The following is a 21366-nucleotide window of genomic DNA, read 5'->3' as shown; positions in this document are numbered from 1 at the left end:
CAGGCCTTTGTTAACTGCCAGACCTGGAAAGATCTGGCCTGTCTTCCTCCTGGAACTAGGGCAAATTGGAGCTACATGTCTCCTGTTTACTGGCCCCTCCTAGGGTCCCTGCCTGGCTGCTTGCAATGGAGTGAGCACATAGCACAGCCTCCACTGCTCTACTGGTGTTCTGCTGAAGACCACTGCTGTCGTGCTTTTACTGATGGCCCCCACCACTCTACTGGAGCACTTTTGCCAACAGCCTCCTGACAGAGTGCCCTCGCTAGCAGTCCTTACCACCCCAGGGAGTGTACCACCAGCAGCCTCTGCTGTCCCCAAAGGAGTGCTTTAGCTGGTGGCCCCCCAATGGAGTGCTTTTGCTAGCAGCCAGAGAGCACCTCAGCACCCCTGGCACAGCTGGTACTTGACTTTGAGGGGTCAGAGAATAAAACCACAGGACTGGTGCCAGCCCCCAGGGTTAGAGAGTACAGCCTAGGAGTGTCAAGCTGAGCCAGAAACAAAGTCAGTAAACTATACCCAATTTATACCAGTCAAACCCTCGAGAGAAATAAAGAACAGTTTTATTAAAATTGTTGCAAAAATCAAGGAGGAAGGACTCCTCTTTAATGCATTTTATGAAACCAGCATCATTCTGATACCAAAGTTGTGCAGAGACACAATGAAAAGAGAAAATCTCCAGTCAATATCCCTGATGAGCACAGACACAAAATTCCTTAACAAAATACTAACAAACTGAATCCAGCAGCACGTCAAAAAGCTAATTCAACATGATCAAGCAGGGTTTATTCCTAAAATGAAAGGTTGGTTCAACATACACAAGTCAATAAATGTGATCACCACACAAACAGAATTAAAACAAAAACACACGACCATTTCCTTAGAAGAAGAAAAGACTTTTGATAAAATTCAATATCATTTCATCTTAAAACTTTTCAACAAATTAGGCATCAAAGGAATATACCTCAAAATAATAAGATCCAAACCCACCACCAAGATTATAACTGATGAGCAAAAACTGGAAGTATTATCCCTGAGAACTGGGACAAGACAAGGATGCCCACTCTCACTGCTCTTATTCAGCATAGTACTGGAAGTCCTAGCCAGAGCAATCTGGTAAGAGAAAGAAATAAAAGGTATCTAAATAGAAAGAGAGGAAGTCAAATCATCTTTCTTCACAGACAATATAAGTCTATACTTAGAAATCCCTAAGCACTCCACCAAAAAGCTCCTTGAACTGATAAATAACTTCAGTAAAGATTTAGGATACAAAATCAACATACACAAATCAGTGGCATTTCTATACACCACTAATGAGCAAGCTGACAGCCAAATTAAGAACACCACTTACAATAGCCACAAAAAGAACAAAATACCTAGGAATAGAGCTAACCAAAGAGGTGAAAGAACTCTACAATGAGAATTACAAGGCACTGCTGAAAGAAATCAGAGATGACAAAAACAAATAGAAAAACATCCCACCATTCCATGCTCATGGATAGAAGAATCAATATTGTTAAAATGGCCATACTGTCCAAAGCAGTCTATAGATTCAATGCACTTCCTATTAAACCATAAACATAATTTATCACAGAACTAGAAAATACTACTCCAAAATTCACATGGAACCAGAAAAGAGCCTGAATAGACAAAGCGATCCCAAGCGAAAAGAACAAACCTGGAGACATCATGCTGCCTGACTTCAAACTATACTGCAAGGCTACAGTAACCAAAACAGCTTGGTACTGGTACAAAAACAGATACATAGACAAATGGAAGAGGATAGAGAATCCAGAAATAAAGCTACATACCTGCAACTATCTGACCTTCAACAAAGCTGATAATGACAAGCAATGGGGGAAAGGAATCCCATTTCAATAAATGGTGCTGAGGCCAGCTCGGTCAGGGAGACCCTAACCCACAGGTGCTAGAGAAATTAAAGACACACACACAGAAATATAGCATGTGGAGTGGGAAATCAGGGGACTCACAGCCTTCAGAGCTGAGAGCCCGGAACAGAGATTTACCCACGTATTTATTGACAGCAAGCCAGTGATAAGCATTATTTCTATAGATTATAGATTAACTAAAAGTATTCCTTACAGGAAACAAAGGGATGGGTCGAAACAAAGGGATGGGTCGAAACAAAGGGATGGCCTCTGGCTAGTTATCTACAGCAGGAACATGTACTTAAGGCATAGATTGCTCATGCTATTATTTGTGGCTGAGCAATGCCTTTAAGTGGTTTTCCACCCTGGGTGGGTCAGGTGTTCTTTGCACTCATTCCGATGCCTTCAGCGTGGGCATCATGGCCATCACCAACATGTCACAGTGCTGCAGAGATTTTGTTTATGGTCAGTTTGGGGCCAGTTTATGGCCAGATTTGGGGGCCTGTTCCCAACAATGGTGTTGGGATAACTGGCTAGCAGATTGAATCTGAACCCCCCCTACCTTTTACTATACATAAAACTCAACTCAGCTGGGTGCCGTGGGTCACACCTGTAATCCCAGCACTTTGGGAGGCTGAGGTGGGTGGATCACCTGAGATCAAGAGTTCGAGACCAGCCTGGCCAACAGGGTGAAACCCCATTGCTACTAAAAAATACAAAAATTAGCCAGGCGTGGTGGCAGGTGCCTATAATCCCAGCTACTTGGGAGGCTGAGGCAGGAGAATTGCTTGAACCTGGGAAAAGGAGGTTGCAGTGAGCTGAGATTGTGCCATTGCACTCCAGCCTGGGCAACAAGAGTGAAACTCTGTCTCAAAAAAAAAAAAAACAAAAAAAACAACAAACAAAAAAAATCAACTCAAGATGGATTAAAGACTTAACTGAAGTCCTTACACTATAAAAATCCTGGAAGAATACCTAGGAAATACCATTCTGGACATTGGCCTTGGCAAAGAATTAATAAGCTGTCACCAAAAGCAGTTTCAACAAAAACGAAAATTGGCAAGAGGAATCTAATTAAACTAAAGAGCTTCTGCACAGCAGAAGAAACTATCAACAGAGTATACAGACAACCTACAGAATGGAAGAAAATATTATCAAACTATGCAGCCAACAAAGGTCTAATATCTAGAATCTATAAGGAATTTAAACAATTCAACAAGCAAAAAACAAGCAGCCCCATTAAAAAATAAGCAAAGGACATGAATAGACACTTTTCAAAAGAAGACATATATGTGGCCAACAAAGATATGAAAAAGTGCTCAACATCACTAATCATTAGAGAAATGCAAATCAAAATGAGATACCATCTTACACCAGTCACAATGGCTATTATTAAAAAGTCAAAAAATAACACATGCTGGCAAGGTTGCAGAGAAAATGGAATGCTTACACACTGTTGGCAGGAAAGTAAATTAGTTACTTTGATTTTGAGATTGCTCAAAGAACTTACAACAGAACTACCATTTGACCCTGCAACCCCATTACTGGGTATGTACCCAAAACAAAATAAATTGTATCACCAAAAATACACACACACTCATTTGTTCATTGTAGCACTATTCACAATTACAAAAACACGAATCAACCTTGATGCCCCTCAGTGGTGGAATGGATCAAGAAAATGTGGTACATATGCACTGTAGAATACTACACAGCCATAAAAAGGAATGAGCCATATAAAAGAATGAGATAACACTCCTTTGTAGCAACATGAATGGAGCTGGAGGCCATTACCCTAAATGGATTAATGCAGGAACAAAAAACCAAACACTGCATGTTCTCACTTGTAAGTTTTGAGCTAACCATTGAATATACATGGACACAAAGATGGGAACAATAGACACAGGGGACAATTAAAGGGGGTGGGAGGTGGGGGTTGAAAAACTACCTATCAGGTACTATGCTTACTACCTAGGTGACAGTATCATTCATACACCAAATCTCAGCAATACACAATATTCCTATGTAACAAACCTGTACATGTGCCCCTAAAACTAAAAAGTTAAAAGAAACAGAATATGTACTGTATTTTAATTTGAAATAAGTATTTTGTTTATTTAAATACCAAAAATGTTGCACTGATTGGAGTTTTAAGACCTTTAGAATGCAGGAATGTTTTTATTATATTTATACAGAATAAAATTTGTATTTACCACACACAAAAACAAAAGCAAAACACGAAATGTCTTGTGGTCAAGCAGGCTTCTTAAAGATTGTGATATCTAAAACCAGCCTTGAAAAATATGAGGCATATAAAACTTGAGAATTTGTCAGGGTTGTTCATAGTAATAAGTGATTCATAAAGGAGAAATAGGAGAATATTTAAAATTAAGTTGTATCAATCAAAAGCACTTAAGAAGTGAAGAAAAATAAAAATGCAATCTGAATCATATGGAAATCAAAAGTGGTTCAAAGAAATTTTAAAAAATGAAAAAAGAAAGAATGAGAAAGAACACTCTGCACCACACTATGGAGCAGGCACGATAGCAGGGGCTGAAAACTCGTTCTCTGCATTTGAGGGGCTAACACATTTACTCTGTTCCCAAGGATATTTGCATCATCCATATCTGGGCATTTGGTGGAAATCATGTTAAATGGGAACTGGGAGACCACGTTTCTCAATTTGGCCTAGCCTTCAGAAAACTCAGTTTACTCACCTATACAATCGAGAGATTGAGCTAAATTATGGCTCTAGCGCTCTAACCTCTAAAATTTTCTGATTTGACGTGCACTCAGCAGATGTTTATAACTTTGTCATGAGGTATAATCATGTTAGTTCTTGAGGAACTTTATTAGAAGGGTAACAATGGCCATATCTGCCACAGCCCTCTGCAAAGGAAAGTACCATCAGGCCATTACACTTCTTCAAGTTGCTATGGCTTTTCCCATGTGTGTGGAAGTCAAATACAAACAACCTTGCTACTCTGGCTGAAATGATTTGGCCAGATGCAAGACAGCTATGTGAATGTATGTGAGAACTACAGAGTGACAAGGAGCTTGGGGTGAAACACAACCAGCATCAATGACCCAACGGGAGCTCTTCATGCCGGTGTGAACATTGATACGTGGAAGAGAAAGGTCGAGTGCGGTGGCTCACACCTGTAACCCCAGCACTTTGGGAGGCTAAGGCGGGCGGATAACTTGAGGTCAGGAGTTCGAGGCCAGCCTGACCAACATGGTGAAACCCCATCTCTACAAAAAATACAAAAATTAGCTGGGCTGGTGGTGCATGCCTGTAATTCCAGCTACTCGGGAGCCTGAGGCATGAGAATTGCTTGAACCTGGGAGGCGGAGGTTGTAGTGAGGCAAGATGGTGCCACTGCACTCCAGCCTGGGTGACAGAGAGAGATTCCATCTCAAAAAAAAAAAAAAAAGAAAAAGTGGGTCAGTAGAGTTGCTTTTGTATTCTGCATGACTATGAGTCATTCTTGAAGAGCTTCAGGATCTGCTGAACATGAGTTTTAGAAGTGCTGAGAGACAGAATGACTCTACAGTTGCTTGCCTTCCTGGGCTCCTCTTTACTACAGGTATTTGTTCACAAACTCCTATCACCCAGAGAAATATGGGTGTGTCTCATCTTTTACAACTGTGAAAACCTCAGGGGCAGGCAGGAGGATGTCTCCATCTGAATGGGGCTTATACGTGAAGACAGATGAGTAAGCAGCTAGTTCTTCTCAAAGAATGGGTTATTCAGGAAGACCTTACAGCATAATACAGTTTTACCAAGTTGATGTGGCAAAACTATATATTTTCTATTTGGTCCGAGACTAAGATAAAGAAATAAATTGGGAAAGTTGGTTTTACCACTTAATTAATTTGGGTTGTGTTTTATTTATTGAATTATGATTAGAATTTTCTTCAAACTCATAAAAGCAAAAAAGGGGTTTTTTTGCTATTAGAAAGACTGGCTTTATTATTAATCCTTTTTAGGCCAATTTCTGGGCATGCTAACATGAAGTATTTGAAATAACATGACAAGGAAAAATTTATCTTATAGTTCAACTTTGCTTAAAAGTTACAGGAAGTTATAAAAAACTCTAAGTCATCTCTGAAGAAGTCTGAATTTTAAAAAATGTCATTTTTCATATGATTATCCTTTAATTTTCAAGTTTTTTTTTTAACTTGAGGGTGTAGTGAAATCTCAGTGTGGACAAAATTATAGTTCTATATATAAACCACAGAAGTTTTCTCCAAAATGTGGGGATTGTGACTGTCAAGAGTGTGAAGGTTCTGAGACTTTACTCTCCTTGCAGCTAACAAGTGAGTCTGCTAGCCACATGGATGCTGGCAGAAGTCACTAGACTCCAGGCTCAAGACAAAGCAATTATGGCATTTAGAGTGTCAGCATTTGCACTTGTTCCTCAAGCCCCAGCTTCCACAGGGTGACACTAAGAGGGTCTCAACTTGTGCACACACAATTGGATGCATTCCAGGAAAGGAACTCTGAGTTGAGGAATCCTAAATCTTTTATAACTGGCAATAAACCTGCCCTACCTTTGCCCCAGAGTGAGCCATCATTTACATTATAATGTAAATAAAACCAACTTGTCCTTTGCTCTAGAGGGAAACACCATCTGTGTCTTCCAAGGCTGTATAAACATCATTGAAAAGATAACATTCTTGAAAAGGGAGTCAGTCCCTCTGCAGGAAAGACATTGAGAAACACAAGAAATCACAGAGATTTGTCTCTCAACAGCGACTCACTAATGGAAACTTCAAATCAGTTTGAAGGGTATAAAAATATACAAGAATATGTCATGCATCAGGGTAAGTATTATTTAGCAAAGCCTTTGTTTGCTATATCTAAATGTAAAACTTATTTTAATTCCAAAAAGTTTGAGAAACTTGCTAGGACATGATGGCTACATTGAGTTCTTACATTCTAGGTGACACAATTTGTCTTGTTTTGTGTCTAAATCTGTGTAATAGCAATATGTATTATGTTGAGATTTTTACATAATATAAATTATGAACAAAAGTCCACAGACTACATATTCTAATTATGATTGATGAATAGCATTCAAATGCTATTTTCTGCAGATGAGAAAATTTTAGATATTATATATATATACTTTTTAGAGACAGGGTCTTGCTCTTTCACTCAGACTGGAGTGCAGTGGTGGGATCTGGACTCACTGCAGCCTCAGCCTCTTGGAGTCAAGCAATCCTCCTGCCTCAGCCTCTCAAGTAGCTGGGACTATAGGCATGCACCACCACACCCAGCTAACTTTTGTATTTTTTGTAGAGACAGGGTTTTGCCATGTTGCCCAGCCTGGTCTCAAACTCCTGAGCTCAGGCAATCTACCCATCTTGACCTCCCAAAGTGTTGGGATTACAGGTGTGAGCCATTGTGCCAAGACTATATTTTTTTTAATAAATGAAATTTTAAGGTGATAATTTTACCTCAGGTTTTAGATAGGTAGTGAGCAAAATGTATATGTCCAGATCACCTAGAGAATAAAATATAATGTGGGAAATTTTACATTACTCACTGAATTGATGCTTTGCAAGCAATAAGATTTAATGAAAAGTACAGACAAAAAAGTTAACAAATATTTGATATCTTAATGGTGCCAAAGCAAATATATATATATATATATGTTTAGGCCGATTTGTATGCTTGTGAAACAAGTGTTTTGAATAAGCAAAATGAATGTTGGGTCCTTAATGTATTTGTTAAATTCATTTTTTGAGAAACACTTTACAAAATATATAACATTTCATTAAAAAGTAGCTTTTAAAAGTCCAGTTTCATAAATACTTCCTGAGTTCTTGCTATATGCATATGATCTGAGTTAAGTCAGAAGATACAAAGATATGTAAATTACTTACCTGGCTTTATGTTGTGCCTATGGATCAGAGTGATTATAATTTCCAAGGGTTGCAACTATTTCCAGTTTTCTGTTGTATATATAGTTGTCCCTCTCTATCTGTGGGTTCCACATCCATGCATTCAATCAACAAGATCAAAAATATTTGAAAAACAAAATACCAGTAAAAATAACAATGCCATGGTAAAAATAATACAAATAAGCAATACAGTATAACAACTATTTATGTACCATTTATATTGTATTAGGTATTATAAGTAATCTAGGGTTGATTTAAAGTAAATGGAAGGATGTGTGTAGGCTATATGCAAACACTATATCATTTTTTATAAGGAACTTGAGCATCTCAAATGTTGGTATCTGTGGGGGTCTTGGAACCAAACCCTGCGGATACCAAAGTATGATTATACCTACAGAACTGTCTCCAATAAGAATTCAATATTACTAGTGCTAGGACTGGAACCATAGTACAATGTTATAATGCTAACATAATTATTTTACATTAATTTTAAAAGTTACACGTTTAATTGTTTATTTCTAAATCTGGGAGAAACAATTTTAAGAATAGATGTAGATCCTGTTTTAGAAAAAGACTATCCACAACCTTGATATATGAAAGCCACTGTTTCTGAACTTCAATTATCTGCCAAAGAAAGAACTTTAATGGCAGAAGCAAACACCATATCACTGGATCTATTAAAAAACAGAATTATTGTTTCTATAGGATATAATCACTTAAGGAAAGAATATGCAAATAATAATCTTCCTGGAAGTTTTATATTTTAAACATGTAAAATGCCATCAGTTCATTGTTTTCTTTCTCAGAGAGGTAGTAAAAACACTTTTTTTTTTTTTTGAGACGAAGTCTGGCTCTGTCGCCCAGGCTGGAAGGCCCTCACCACCACGCCCAGCTAATTTTTTGTATTTTTTTTTTTCTTTAGTAGAGACGGGGTTTCACCGTGTTAGCCAGGATGGTCTCAATCTCCTGACCTCGTGATCCACCCGCCTCGGCCTCCCAAAGTGCTGGGATTACAGGCATGAGCCACAGCGCCCGGCCTAAACGTTAACACATTTAATTGTTTATTTCAAAATCTTGGGGAAAACAGTTTTAAGAATAGATGTAGATTATGTTTTAGGAACAGACTGTCCACAATCTTAATATGAAAGCCATATAATTTTCATTTGTATGTATGCATTGTTTGAAGCTTCTGACAACTTGATACTAAAAAAACAAGTTTCTTTCAATCAAATTCCTGTAAAGGTTTTCTGACATCACTGTACCACACGTAATTAATCAAATGTTTTCTTATTATCATAACTTCTCTTGTTGATTAAATGTTATCTGTTAATACCCATTCTCTAGGATCAATTATCACTTGAGTGCTAGAATGCCTCTTGGAGCTACAATCTTTAAAGTCACTCCTTCTTTCCATATACCTTGGCATTTTCTCCCTCAAGTCTTAAATCCCTTTTTTGCAGTAGAAATGCTCCAGAACTTTTAGTATTTCCCTCAGTGGTATACTGTGTATACTGCCACACTGAATGTGACCCTATATTATTCTCCAATATCCTTGGAAAATATTATTCCGTTTATTTTGAGAAATCTCAGACTTCCCAATGATGCTTTTAATATTGACATGACTACTATCTAACTCATCTTTTTGTTGCTCTCATAGTGTAGGTTGGGGTGGTTCTGTTTAACTTAAACCTTTATATTTCAACCCTGATCTTTATCTTTATCCCTGGGATGGGTTTTGAGAATTACTCTGTGACATTCACTTTTAGATATTTGAAAGCAGCTTTGCTTCATTGCAAAGTTACTCTCAAAAGCTGACAAGAAAGGCGATGCTAGTTCTTTAAGTTCTGGTGCTGTCAATACTCTAGGGATTATTCTTTCATTGATTTGTATTTGTACTTGATTTTGTGCTGTGATTATTTTCAAGCTACTTAGATTGCTGGCAGAGAAATCAAACAATCAATAGTCAGTGCTTTTGTTGTATCTGTATAATCACATGCAAATTCTAGGGATGCCCTGAACTCTAAGTAAGGGGTAAAGGTCAGGCTCTACATGACTTGCTTAGCAATGGATGTTTAGAAGTTTGGTATACTTGCAGTTTTTCAGGTGGTTAATTCTAAAGTCCACTTAAAACCAATGCTGTTTTGCTATGAACAGTAAAACAGGCTACATTTTAAGTTGATTTATATAGATATTTTAAAATTTAAGAACAATACTATACATCTTAATATTCACTTTTAAGATTAAAGATAAACTCATGAATACTTATAAAGTATTCACTATCATTCTAGCTAAGATCGGTGTTATAGTAGAAGGTAGTTATTTCTGTCAAACACTTCGAGAGCCTACACTGACTCAAAGATTACATGTTCTAGATTGACCATCTCCGGATAACCTCTATTTTAAGTGGACTCTGTCAAGCAATTCCTCTTCTCCTTAAGCTCTGGTAGGAGAGCCAGGCTCGAGTACCCTTGGAAATGAGAGAAGCCTGGTTTGTTTTCTTTCATTATGAAAAACCCGGGTCAAGGCATGTTTTTCAGCTGCTTCAAGGATGGTTTATTCTGGCAGGTGGAGGAGGGAAACTCTATACACACATAAGCATTTAGGGCACGACAAAGATGTCAACAGAATAAAGAGCCAAGTAAAATTCTTCCCCTTACCGCCCAGTTCCCCGTCTTGCCGGGAATAGCGCGGAGAAGCGACTTAAAGGTACAGGCTGTCTACACCCCCGCTGGCTAAAAAAGCTTGCACATCAATCTTTTAAAATGGTTTATTGTGTTTTCCTCCATTCCTCAATAATCTGAGAGTGATAAGAAGACTAGATTGTTACTGTGGCTTTATTACAGTCATCCATAGTCGTACAATGGGATATTTAATTTAAACATCCACAAGGCACTCAGCACAGCACACTTTCCTGCGCGGATTGCTGCTCGCCACTTCCAGGAATACCTTCCCACCCAGACCAAGAAAGGCAGCTCAGTCCAGCGCCTCCCGTCTCGCCCCGCCCTAAGGGGAGGTGCCCAGCTCTCCCCGCCCCTCGCCCTCGCCCTCGCCCCGCCCCGTCGCGTAACCCGGATACACACCCACGCTCCCCTTTCACCTCGCGGCCGTAGGCTAACGTGGAAGTCGGACCAGCCGGCCGGCGGAAGAACCTAGACCGCGCTGCCTGGCGAGTCAGGCGCGCGGGGTGGCGTTGGTGGTCTTCGCGGCGCAACTCGGCCTTTTCTGGGAGGGAGTGATGGGGCGCACCGGGGCCGGGGAGCGGGCGCCGGTGTAGCCCGCGGGCGGCTGGCCCGAAGCGCGGCGGCGGCGGCGGCGGGCGCTGGGAGGCCTGTGAGAGCCGCAGCTCGGAGCGCCCGGCTTCCCGCGCCATGGCTCCCATGGGCATCCGCCTTTCCCCACTGGGGGTGGCCGTGTTTTGCCTGCTGGGGCTCGGCGTGCTCTACCACCTCTACTCGGGCTTCTTGGCCGGCCGCTTCAGCTTCTTCGGCCTGGGCGGCGAGCCTGGCGGCGGCGCGGCGGGGCCCGCGGCCGCGGCCGACGGGGGCACCGTGGACTTGCGCGAGATGCTGGCTGTGTCAGTGCTGGCCGCAGTCCGCGGCGGCGACGAGGTGAGGCGCGTCCGCGAGAGCAACGTCCTCCACGAGAAGTCCAAGGGGAAGACGCGCGAGGGAGCCGAGGACAAGATGACCAGCGGCGACGTGCTGTCCAACCGCAAGATGTTCTACCTGCTCAAGACCGCCTTCCCCAGCGTCCAGGTGGGAGCCCACGGGCGGAGCGCCCACTCGAGCCGGGTAGCGCGTCTCGGCCAGTCGACTCTGTCGACTCTTAACAGTATGGGGTGTGGAGCTTCTGGTTCCATTATGTAGATGTGGAAATTGAGACGCAGAAGTTAACGTGCACAAGGTCAGACAAACAGCAGAGGAGCTGAGTGAGGTTGCACGTAGTCTGACTCAGGGCCCGTGCCCTTTTGGCTCGTCCTGGGTCGGGTGTGCGCCGTGTGTACCTGGGATCAGAAGGCCTTGAAACGAAAAGGCTGACAAAGTTAATTGCACCCGCAGCTTCAGGCTCCTCTGTAGAATTAAGGAGTTGGCTAAAATCCACCAAGACCCTCTATCCTTCCTTGATTTCATCCCTAGAAGGGTCGAAACTGGAGTACACATTTTCTGGTTGGCCTGCCAGTAGCCAGCTGAAAGACCGAGTCTTGTTGCAGAGCTGTTAGCGTGCGGGGCATTTGTGTGTGCGTGTGTGCGCGCGCGGTGGTGGGGGTGGGGGAGTGGGGGATGAGTATGCTCATTTAGCTGTCGTTTTGTCAGGACGCTCTTCAGTTTATAGTTTGCGGGCCCTTTAAGGAGGTATTTAGACATATACCAGCTGTTGATCCTACCTGGCCCTTGATTAAAGATCCATATTTACTCCAGAGAATAAGAATTAAATAACATTTGTCTTTTCTTTGGATAGGTTTCTAGGAAGGGAGTTGACATTTTCTTAAGGAAATGCAGACATTTTGGATTTGTTATTAATACTTTTTGAATTCATCATTTCACTGGAGCTGCTATTGAGTTGAATAAAGCATATTTAAAATTTGCAATTCCAGGAACTGCAAATTTTGTTGAGGAAGAGCTCAACATAGCGTAGCAGCACCTTATTAACATATATCTTAACTCACCTAACTGTAGTTTTGGCTACTGGGAAGAAAAATTGTCTTCACTGGAATTTTATTAGATGAACAGTGATGTGCAAACCTAGGCTTCTTTGGAAGGTGACTCACCTTTTACTGCTGATCTTGAAAGAGGAGAATATTGTTATTGTTTAGTTATGTATTTTGTGTAAGGCTTCTTCCAGTCTATCATAATATTGCTTTGGTTTTGTTTTTTATTTTCCTCTCTTCCTCCCTTTTCTTTCGTCTTTTTCTTTTTTCCGGTGGAAAGGAACATTGGATTTCCTATCATGAGCTACTGGATACCAGATGTAATTAACGTTAGAATTTTTTTTTTTCAAATTTCTACTTAAAACACAGAATATTTCCACTTTTTCTTCTTCCCTACTCTGTTTTTAACATCACAAATAATACTTAAATTTTTTTGCATCTAGATGTAAGATGTGTTTATGAAATATTTTACCCCCTTTACAAAACATATGTGTTTCTTTCCCCAAGAATTTATAGAGGAAACAGGAGATTCAGAGAAATTGCTATTTAATGGTTATAACAGTACTAATAATAAGCATTTATTGAATATATTCTACATGCCCAAATACTGGCTACACAGGACTTCATTTGATCCTTAACAGCAACTTTAAGAAGCAAATTTTATTTCTGCCTACTATACAAATGGGAAATCTGAGGCTCATGACACTCCAGCTTATATGAACTATCCCACATTTTAGCTAGATCTTTAGAAGGCTATTTAAAACTTATAATTGTAGAAGCTTAAAAGCAGTAATAGTGAAATACAGCAAGCAGAGTTGATTTTTCTTTTTTGAGTAAAAACAAAAGTATCTTAAATGTTGAAAACACATCTGTATGTGTGTGCATTCTCATTTATTAGCAAACAATAAGGGAATGGCTGCCAAGGGTAGTGAGCTGCATTTTATTAACACAAAAGCTAAGCTTTTGGAATTGCAGATGTTGAAGTCTGTGGCTTAATATAAAATAACTTTTTGTTTTCTTGTGACTATTTGAATGTTTGCATGTGCTTCTGTAGTATTCATGTTGGGTCATGACTGAAGGAATAGAGGAGGTTTGTGCTTATTTAAACAGTGTCAAAGTAGGGATGGTGTCATGTTGAGCGATCTCCTTATACCCCTGTGTTATAGGCTAGAGGCCAAATATTGTAGCCAGCTAAGTGGAGAATCAACCCAAAAGAATCTTTCTCCTTTTTTGCCTTCCCCTCTCCTAATGCCCAGAAGTACAGTCTTAAATGCCTGGTTGATTTTGAAGCCTCACCCCAAATTTCTTGGTAAGAAACTTAAATTATATCCCACTTAGTTTACTTCCTAGTGGAAAAAGACCATTGAGAAGCAACAGATACTTCTTTCTTTTATCCTAGTGCCCTATGTAAATGTAGAAAGATCTGTTTTCTCCCACTACTTTCCTATGTAGAGTCTGAAGTCTGAGCTTTCATATGTAATGTTCACTCCCTAGTAAAAGGATATACCAGAGGTTATCCTAGAGCACTCAGCTGGAGACAGTTTTGTTCCCTAACTGACATTTGACAACGTCGGAAGACATTTTTGGTTGTCACAACCAGGGGTGGGATGCTATTGGCATCTAGTAGGTGGAGGGTAAACATCCTGTAATGCACAGGACAGCCCCCTGTAACGAAGAGTTATCTGCTCCATTTGTCAATTGATGCCCAAGTTGAGGAATCATACTCCAGACAAGTGACTGCTGTCCTAACAAAACTCAGATTTCACCTAGGCTCCCTGGATTTCCTTTTGTCTTCAGTTTTCTCCAGGTTAGAGATCCCAGAGAGTCCTCCGGGCAGCTAGTCTCCTCTTCCTAAACACTTTGGCAATGCTTGACTTCATTATGTCAAAGTAATAGTAACTCCAGCCATTTGTATAGCACTGTCTCTTTATCCTTGCAGGTAACGATGAAAATGAAGGCTGACGATACTTTTGTGGAGTGGGTTTGCAGCCACAGAACAGACAAACCGAGATTTATAGTTTTGATTTAATGTACAGGGGACTGTCTGTTTGAGGGGCTCCTATCCTCAACTTGATTTGTTCAAAGTTCTGACAATGACTTATCTGAAGGTAAAGCATGGTACTCCAAGCTGGTAGCAGCCACTTGGGTCTGTGCCTTCCTTGACCTATGAGATGGAAGTTAAGCTTCTCTCTTTCAACAGAAGTATGTCCCAGAAAAGTTTGAGAAGCACTAATATAGTGCACAGAGCACTTGCATTGACATCTTGTGCAGTCACCAGCCTAGGTGGTACTGGCCAGTCATTTAACTTTTTTGAGCCATAGTTTCCTCTTCTGTAAAATCAGAATAACTAGTAATTGGTGTAGACATAAGCACTGAAAACAGAGGAAAAGAATCTAGTTCAAAGGAACAGGCCCGAGAGATAGTAGGACAGCTAATTCTTGTAATTGAATGAGTTTGAGTAAAATGCACTTGGGAGAATTATTGTGGAAGAGACTGGAAAGGTAGGTAGGGGCTAGGTCATATTCCAAGCTCAAAGGAATTTGGACCTAGTCCATAGTTGACTGCTAGAATACTAAAAGAAGGCCAGATTTGGCTGACTTTTCTTGAGGCCTGCAGTAAGCCATACTTTGGGCTTTGGGCATTTGGAGGTAGATAGGAACTAGTTAGAGACTGTTAGAACAGGCCATGTGAGAGATGAGGACCAGGACTCAAGCAGTGGGGAAGTTATGCTGAGCTTGTTTTACTAGCTAACATTTGCATAGCCTTTTGCAAGCCACAAAAATTGAATTAAACTTCTTAATGACATTATTAATTTTATCTTCACAGCAACAAAGGAGGTTAAGTATTACAGCCTCTATGTTTCAGGTAAAGACTTGGAGAGGCTAAATAATTTGCCAAAGATTGTCCAGCTAGAAATTTTTTTTTTTTTTTTTTTTGAGGTGGAGTCTCGCTCTGTCGCCCAGGCTGGAGTGCAGTGGCGCAATCTCATCTCACTGCAAGCTCTGCCTCCCAGGTTCATGCCATTCTCCTGCCTCAGCCTCCCCAGTAGCTGGTACTACAGGTGCCGCCACTACGCCCAGCTAATTTTTTGTATTTTTAGTAGAGACGGGGTTTCACCATGAGAATAATCTTAGAGTCACTGAGATTAACTTAATGATCAAAGAATCATCTCAGGTCTGTCTAATTCTCTATATAAGGCAGTATAGCAGATGTAACAGAAGTATACTCTTAACTACAGTGTTAAAAATGAATGGAAGGACTCAGAGTAGTTGCTTGGAGGATGGTTTGGAGGGGAGCAAAGTAAATACTGGGAGACCAGTTAGGAGGCCCTTTTTCAGGTGAGAGCTAATATCTTTTGAATTAGGGTTATGGTTGTAGAGAAGATAGATGTAGAAGGAAATGAAAGAATTTTTAGGGATATGTCAAAAATAACTCCTCTATAGCTTTCACAATTGGGGTTTTGTTGCTGGTGAAGGGGAGTGGTGGTTAAGTTGGGGGACAGATTATGAATGCCAGTTTAGACTTGCTATGTTAGAGATGCCTTTGATATGTCCAAGGGGAGCTGTCAAAGAGGCAGTTGAATATATGAGTCTGAAGCTCTGAAGAAACATCTGAACTGAAAATACAAATCTGCGAGTCATCGGTGTTGTGATGTTAATTGAAACTGGTTGTGGACAGAATTGGTTAGGGAGAGAATATAACATGAAAGGGGAATATCAGGGCCTTGAACCAAGGATAATGAAGACTGAAAACAATCATTTAAGAAGAATAGCAGCAACCAACCTTTATTAAATGCTTACTCTGTGCTAAGCACTGTACTAAGTTTGTTTTACCTTTTCTCTTTCAGTCTTCTTAAGAACCTTACAGGGAGCTAGATCATTGTCCCTTTTTACCAATGAGGTAATTGTAGCTCAGAAAGTTTAGGTGACTAGCCTAAATTATTCATATACCCAATAAATTGAGGAGTTGGCATTTGAACTCAGGCAACCTATGATTAGGAGGTGAGGAAATGGAGACAGTGAGTAAAGACAAGTCTTGTGAGAAATTGGGCTTTTAAGGAAGTTGGCTGGGGTGTTAGGTGTATTATGTTTCCTAAGAGAAGGTTCTGTGCTTTCTTTTTGGTATATTTGTTTTTAAGATATGAGACACTACAGCATGTTTAATTGTTTATAGAGATATATTTGAGAGATAATAGCTGATAGTAAAAGGTTTCTGTAAAGGTGGGAAGAGAATAGGACAGGTAGAGGGACGTTTATTTATATGTTTAGAAAATAGTTATTGAGGCCGGGCGTGGTGGCTCATGCCTGTAATCCCATCACTTTGGGAGGCCAAGGTGGGTAGATCATGAGGTTGGGAGATCGAGACCATTCTGGCTAACACAGTGAAACCCCGTCTTTACTGAAAATACAAAAAATTAGCTGGGCGTGGTGGCGGGCGTCTGTAGTCCCAGCTACTCGGGAGGGTGAGGTAGGAGACTGGCGTGAACTTGGGAGGTGGAGCTTGCAGTGAGCCGAGATCACACCACTGCATTCCAGTCTGGGTGGCAGAGCAAGACTCCATCTCAAAAAAAAAAAAAAAGGAAAGAAAATAGTTATTGAATGCCTACTGTATTGATCAGAGTTTTCCAGAGAAAGAGAACCAATAGAGATTTATTATAAGGAATTGGCTCATGTGATTATGGAGGTTGAGAAGTCCCTTGATCTGTCAGCTGGAAACCTGCAAGCTGGAAACCCAGGAAAGCAAGTGATGTGATTCAGTCCAAGTCCAAAGGGCTGAGAACCAGGAGAGCTGGTGGTGGTAGTCTCAGTTGGAGGGCAGGAGAAGACTGATGTTTCAGCTCAGCAGTAAGGCAGAAGAAGGGGCAGAGTCTTTCTTCTCCCTCCTTTTGTTCTATTCACACTCTGAAAACATTGAGTGCTGCCCATCCACATTAGAGAGGGCAGTCTATTTTATTGAGTTCACTGATTCAAATGCTAATCTTCTCCAGAAACACCCTCACAAATACAACCAGAAATAATGTTAGCCAAATCTCTGGGCATTCCATAATCCAGTCAAGTTGCCATATAAAATTAACTATCACACCTATGGTATGATAGGCACTGTGTGAGGTTAGGATATAATGATTTATGGAGAAATGAAGTAAATGATCGATTCCTTCTTAAGGCATTAACCAGAAGTCCCTTCAAACCCCAAAGTAACTGAACTAGCATACTAATGGCATTGATTGTGTTTGGGGGCCTTGAACTTTGACAATACTGATGGAGAATAGTTTCCTTCCCCTTTCTGGAATTTAAAAGACTAGCCTAGATACACATATGTGTGTATATGTATTATATGTATATGTATATGTGTGTGTATATGTCCATATAATTAAATAAAATCTTTAAATAGACAAACTTGTCTTAAGAACCTTTGTACAGATGGTTCCCAACTTAAGATGGTTCAACTTAGGATTTCTTTACAATGGTGCAAAAATGATATGCGCCATTCATTGCAAAGAAACTGTACTTGTAGTACCCATACAACTGTTCTGTTTTCCAGTTTTAATAGGGTAGTCAATAAATTACATGAGATATTTAATACTTTATTATGAATTAGGCTTTGTGTTAGATGATTGTGCCCAACTGTAGGCTAGTGTTAGTGTTCTGACTACATTTAAGGTTGGCTAGGCTATGCTGTGATGTTTGGTAGGTTAGATGTATCAAATGCATTTTTGACTTCAGATATTTTCAACTTATGCAGTACAAATGCTTCTCAATTCACAATGGGTTTATCAGGACGTAACCCCATTGTAAGTTGAGGAGCATTTGTATTGCATAAGCATTTGATTCCTGACTCCTGACTTGGTTGTACTAATTTTAAGGTATTATTTAGCATATAGATTAAACATTTTCTGTCCTCACAATTATGGAACACTCCTACTATTCTGTACCTATTCTCATATCTAATGCTGCCTCATTTAAGCTGTGCTTTGCCTTCAGATCTGCACCTAGCTATTACTATTTTATCCCCCAAATTATTTTTCCTATTTCCCCTACCTCCCATCCAGTAACAACAATTTTTTGTTTTGTTTTTTCTCAGAGTTCCTGATGCAAGGTTGAGGTTTAAAGGAAGAGACTCAAATTAAATTGATTCACATGTGTGAATTTCTTCTGGCTCTTAAACTACTTAGGAGTATTTACTTTTATAAAAGGGAAAATGCATTAGTCAGGAAAGACTGAGTAGGCAATGCTGTAGTAACGACATCCTCCAATTCTCAGAAGCCTGACACTCTACAAAGCAATTGTCCTCCGTGAAGTGACTGTGACCTGGTTGATGTTGATATGTGATTCTGCCATGTCAACATAGCAGGGAAAGAGAAGAGATTGGAGAATTGGGCAGGAGCTTTCTTTTTATTGCCTAAGCCAGAAAGTGATGCACATTCACATTTTTGTCCATATTTTGTACATCTACATTTTTGTCCATATTCTACTGGCCAGAATTACTCTCATTTGCCTCTAACTACGAGGCATATGGGAAGTATAGTCTCCCAGATGTTCACGAAGGAAAAGAAAAGTGGACATTGTGAGTACTAGAAATGCCTACACAGGAGGCAAGTTAACCTAAAGAAATCCCTACTTGCTATACATAGAGGCTAACAAAAGGATCTGAGAATGTTTTGATAGTTGCCAGGTATAGGTGGAGACTGCAAGATGAGCTATTATGTATCAGCATAGACCAAGATCAGTTTAGTGTTTTCTGATTTCTAGAACCTTTTTATGCTTACCCTTCTAAAATTATAGGTTCTCTAAAAGGTGCATTGTTCATTCCCACCATAATGGGCTTCTTTGGGAGTGATTGGCTGGGTGTCGGGAGGGGGCAGGGATTGGCCAGGGCTGTTTGTAGGTATGGGTTTTTGGAGCTTGGGTTGATTTCTTATGCTTCAGTTCCCTGTTGAGGTCTTTGACAGGCAGTAAGGATGAGGAAGGAAGAGTAGGTTGAGTGGAAGAGGATTATGGGGAAGAAATGAAAAACTACAGTGGCTGAGAATAATATTGTCAGTTAAGGTGTATTTATTGAGTACCTACTTTGGTTTAGACAATGGGGATGGAGCTACAGTAATGAAGAAAATTGTGTCCTTGCACTCACAGAATTTACGTTCTAGCTGATCAAGATAGTAAATGTAAACAATATAGTAAATGTAACATCGTTTCTGATAAGGGCTTTGAAGAAGAAAAAATAGGGTCATGCCGGGAGAGTGTCTGGTCCTTCTTTATCAATGGTAGTCAGGAAAGGCCACTTTGAGGCAGTCTCATTTGAGCCGAGACCTTAATAAGAACCAGGATGTCATGCAGAGATCTGGGAAAGTGTGTACAAACAGAAGAATACAGTAAGTACAAAGGCCCTGAGGCTGAGTGACCATGAGAAGACGAGTAAATCTGGGGTACAGTAAATAAGGGTGCAAACAAGAGAGAGATTACGGGATAGCACTTACTGCTGTCATTACCCAGATCATCTGGAACTTAATGTTGTAGATTATGATAAGGAGTCTGGATTTTATCTCTGCATAATGAGAAACCATTGGAAGGTTTTAAACTAGAGTGCCATGGTCTGATTTAGGAAGATGGCAGGTTGCTGGGGTGAGAAGGGAAGCTCTGTAAAAGCAGTGATTTTGTCTATTTTGTTCATTACTGTATTCCAATGCCCAAAACAGTTTAGAGTATATAGCCATTAGATATTGAACGAATGGGTGAATGAATATACTGTAGGAGGCGAGAACAATTGAGGACTATTGTAGAAATCCAGGTGAGAGATGGTGGCCTAAACTAAGATTTTCTTGGTAGACATGATGACATATTTAGAATTGGGAGGTGGAATTTCCAGGACTTACTGACTGATTGGATGTGGCACGTGAAAAAGGATAGAGGAAGACTTTCTGGTGTTGACCATAGCAACTATTGATAAGGTTGTTTACATTGGTGGGTAGTAGATTTTTCAAATTTGTAGATGTGTAGTGGTTGTGGCAGGTTGTAAATAGCAGTTACCCAAAAGCAGATTAGGTATTTGTGCTAATGTTCTTGTTCTCCTGCTCTGTTTCTCCCTAACCCGATTCTCAGTGAAGATCTTTTCAAATACTGTTCTATAATGTGTTCGCTCATACTCAGCTGCAAGTATATGGAGAAGCTGACTTGAATTGTGCAAAAAATCAGTGAAGCTCAGTAGTTGCCAGACTTGGCACTGCCTTTTTTGTAAGCTACAGTGGTTAGGGCCCATAAGCTACTTCGTCTTTTCTAGGAGTCACGTTTCTTTTTTTTTTTTAAGTTTATTCCTTTTTGCATGGTGTTACTGTTACCTTCATTCATCTGAGGTAGTCTGGCATTGTTGTTAAGAGTGGTTTCTGAAGCCAAAATGCCTCACCAGTGCCACACTGTCTTAATTATTCTGGTCTTGATATCTGGTAAGGTAAGTCACCACACCATGATGCTATTTTTTTTCCGCTCTTCCCAAAATGTTGTGTTGCTTCTTGACTTTTTGTTCTACCATGTAATTTTCAGAAATGGCTTGTCCACTTTCCAAGGAGAAGGTTAAAAAAACCAACAACAACAAAAAACACGGGATTTTGATTGGAGTTGCATTTATCTGCAAGCTGTTTTAGATTTTCTCAGTGCTCAATAATCAACTTCATATTATGGATTGGTTTCTTTCTTTCTAAACTTTGTACCTCCCCACTTGCTCCTCTCTCCCTTTAGCTTACTGCAATGACTAGGACCCTCTGCACATTGTTAATAGTTGTTATGATGGAAGGCAACTGGCTCTGTGTTGCAGCCTGCAAGGTCCTTCACCATCTGGCTTCCATTACTCTCTGACCTCAACTCCTTAGGCTTTCTCCTTGGCTCACTCTGCTGTAGCCTTGCTGGCCTCCTTGCTGCCCTCTGAACACAC

At 40.3% G+C, this 21366-nt stretch overlaps 1 protein-coding gene across 1 annotated transcript in view; it reads left to right on the top strand.

Annotated features, from left to right (window-relative positions):
• The first annotated feature begins 11164 nt into the window (after nt 1–11164).
• Nucleotides 11165–21366, top strand: part of BPNT2 (3'(2'), 5'-bisphosphate nucleotidase 2) — a 35680-nt gene continuing 25478 nt past the window's right edge. The window contains exon 1 of the mRNA XM_002819105.6: nt 11165–11551. Within this exon, the coding sequence (XP_002819151.1) occupies nt 11165–11551 (387 nt within the window). The remainder of the gene's footprint in view (nt 11552–21366) is intronic.

This window comes from Pongo abelii, chromosome 7, assembly GCF_028885655.2.
Source record: "Pongo abelii isolate AG06213 chromosome 7, NHGRI_mPonAbe1-v2.0_pri, whole genome shotgun sequence".
NCBI lineage: Eukaryota > Metazoa > Chordata > Mammalia > Primates > Hominidae > Pongo > Pongo abelii.
Note: the sequence above shows the minus strand (reverse complement) of the source record. Positions and strands in the feature narration are given on the sequence as shown.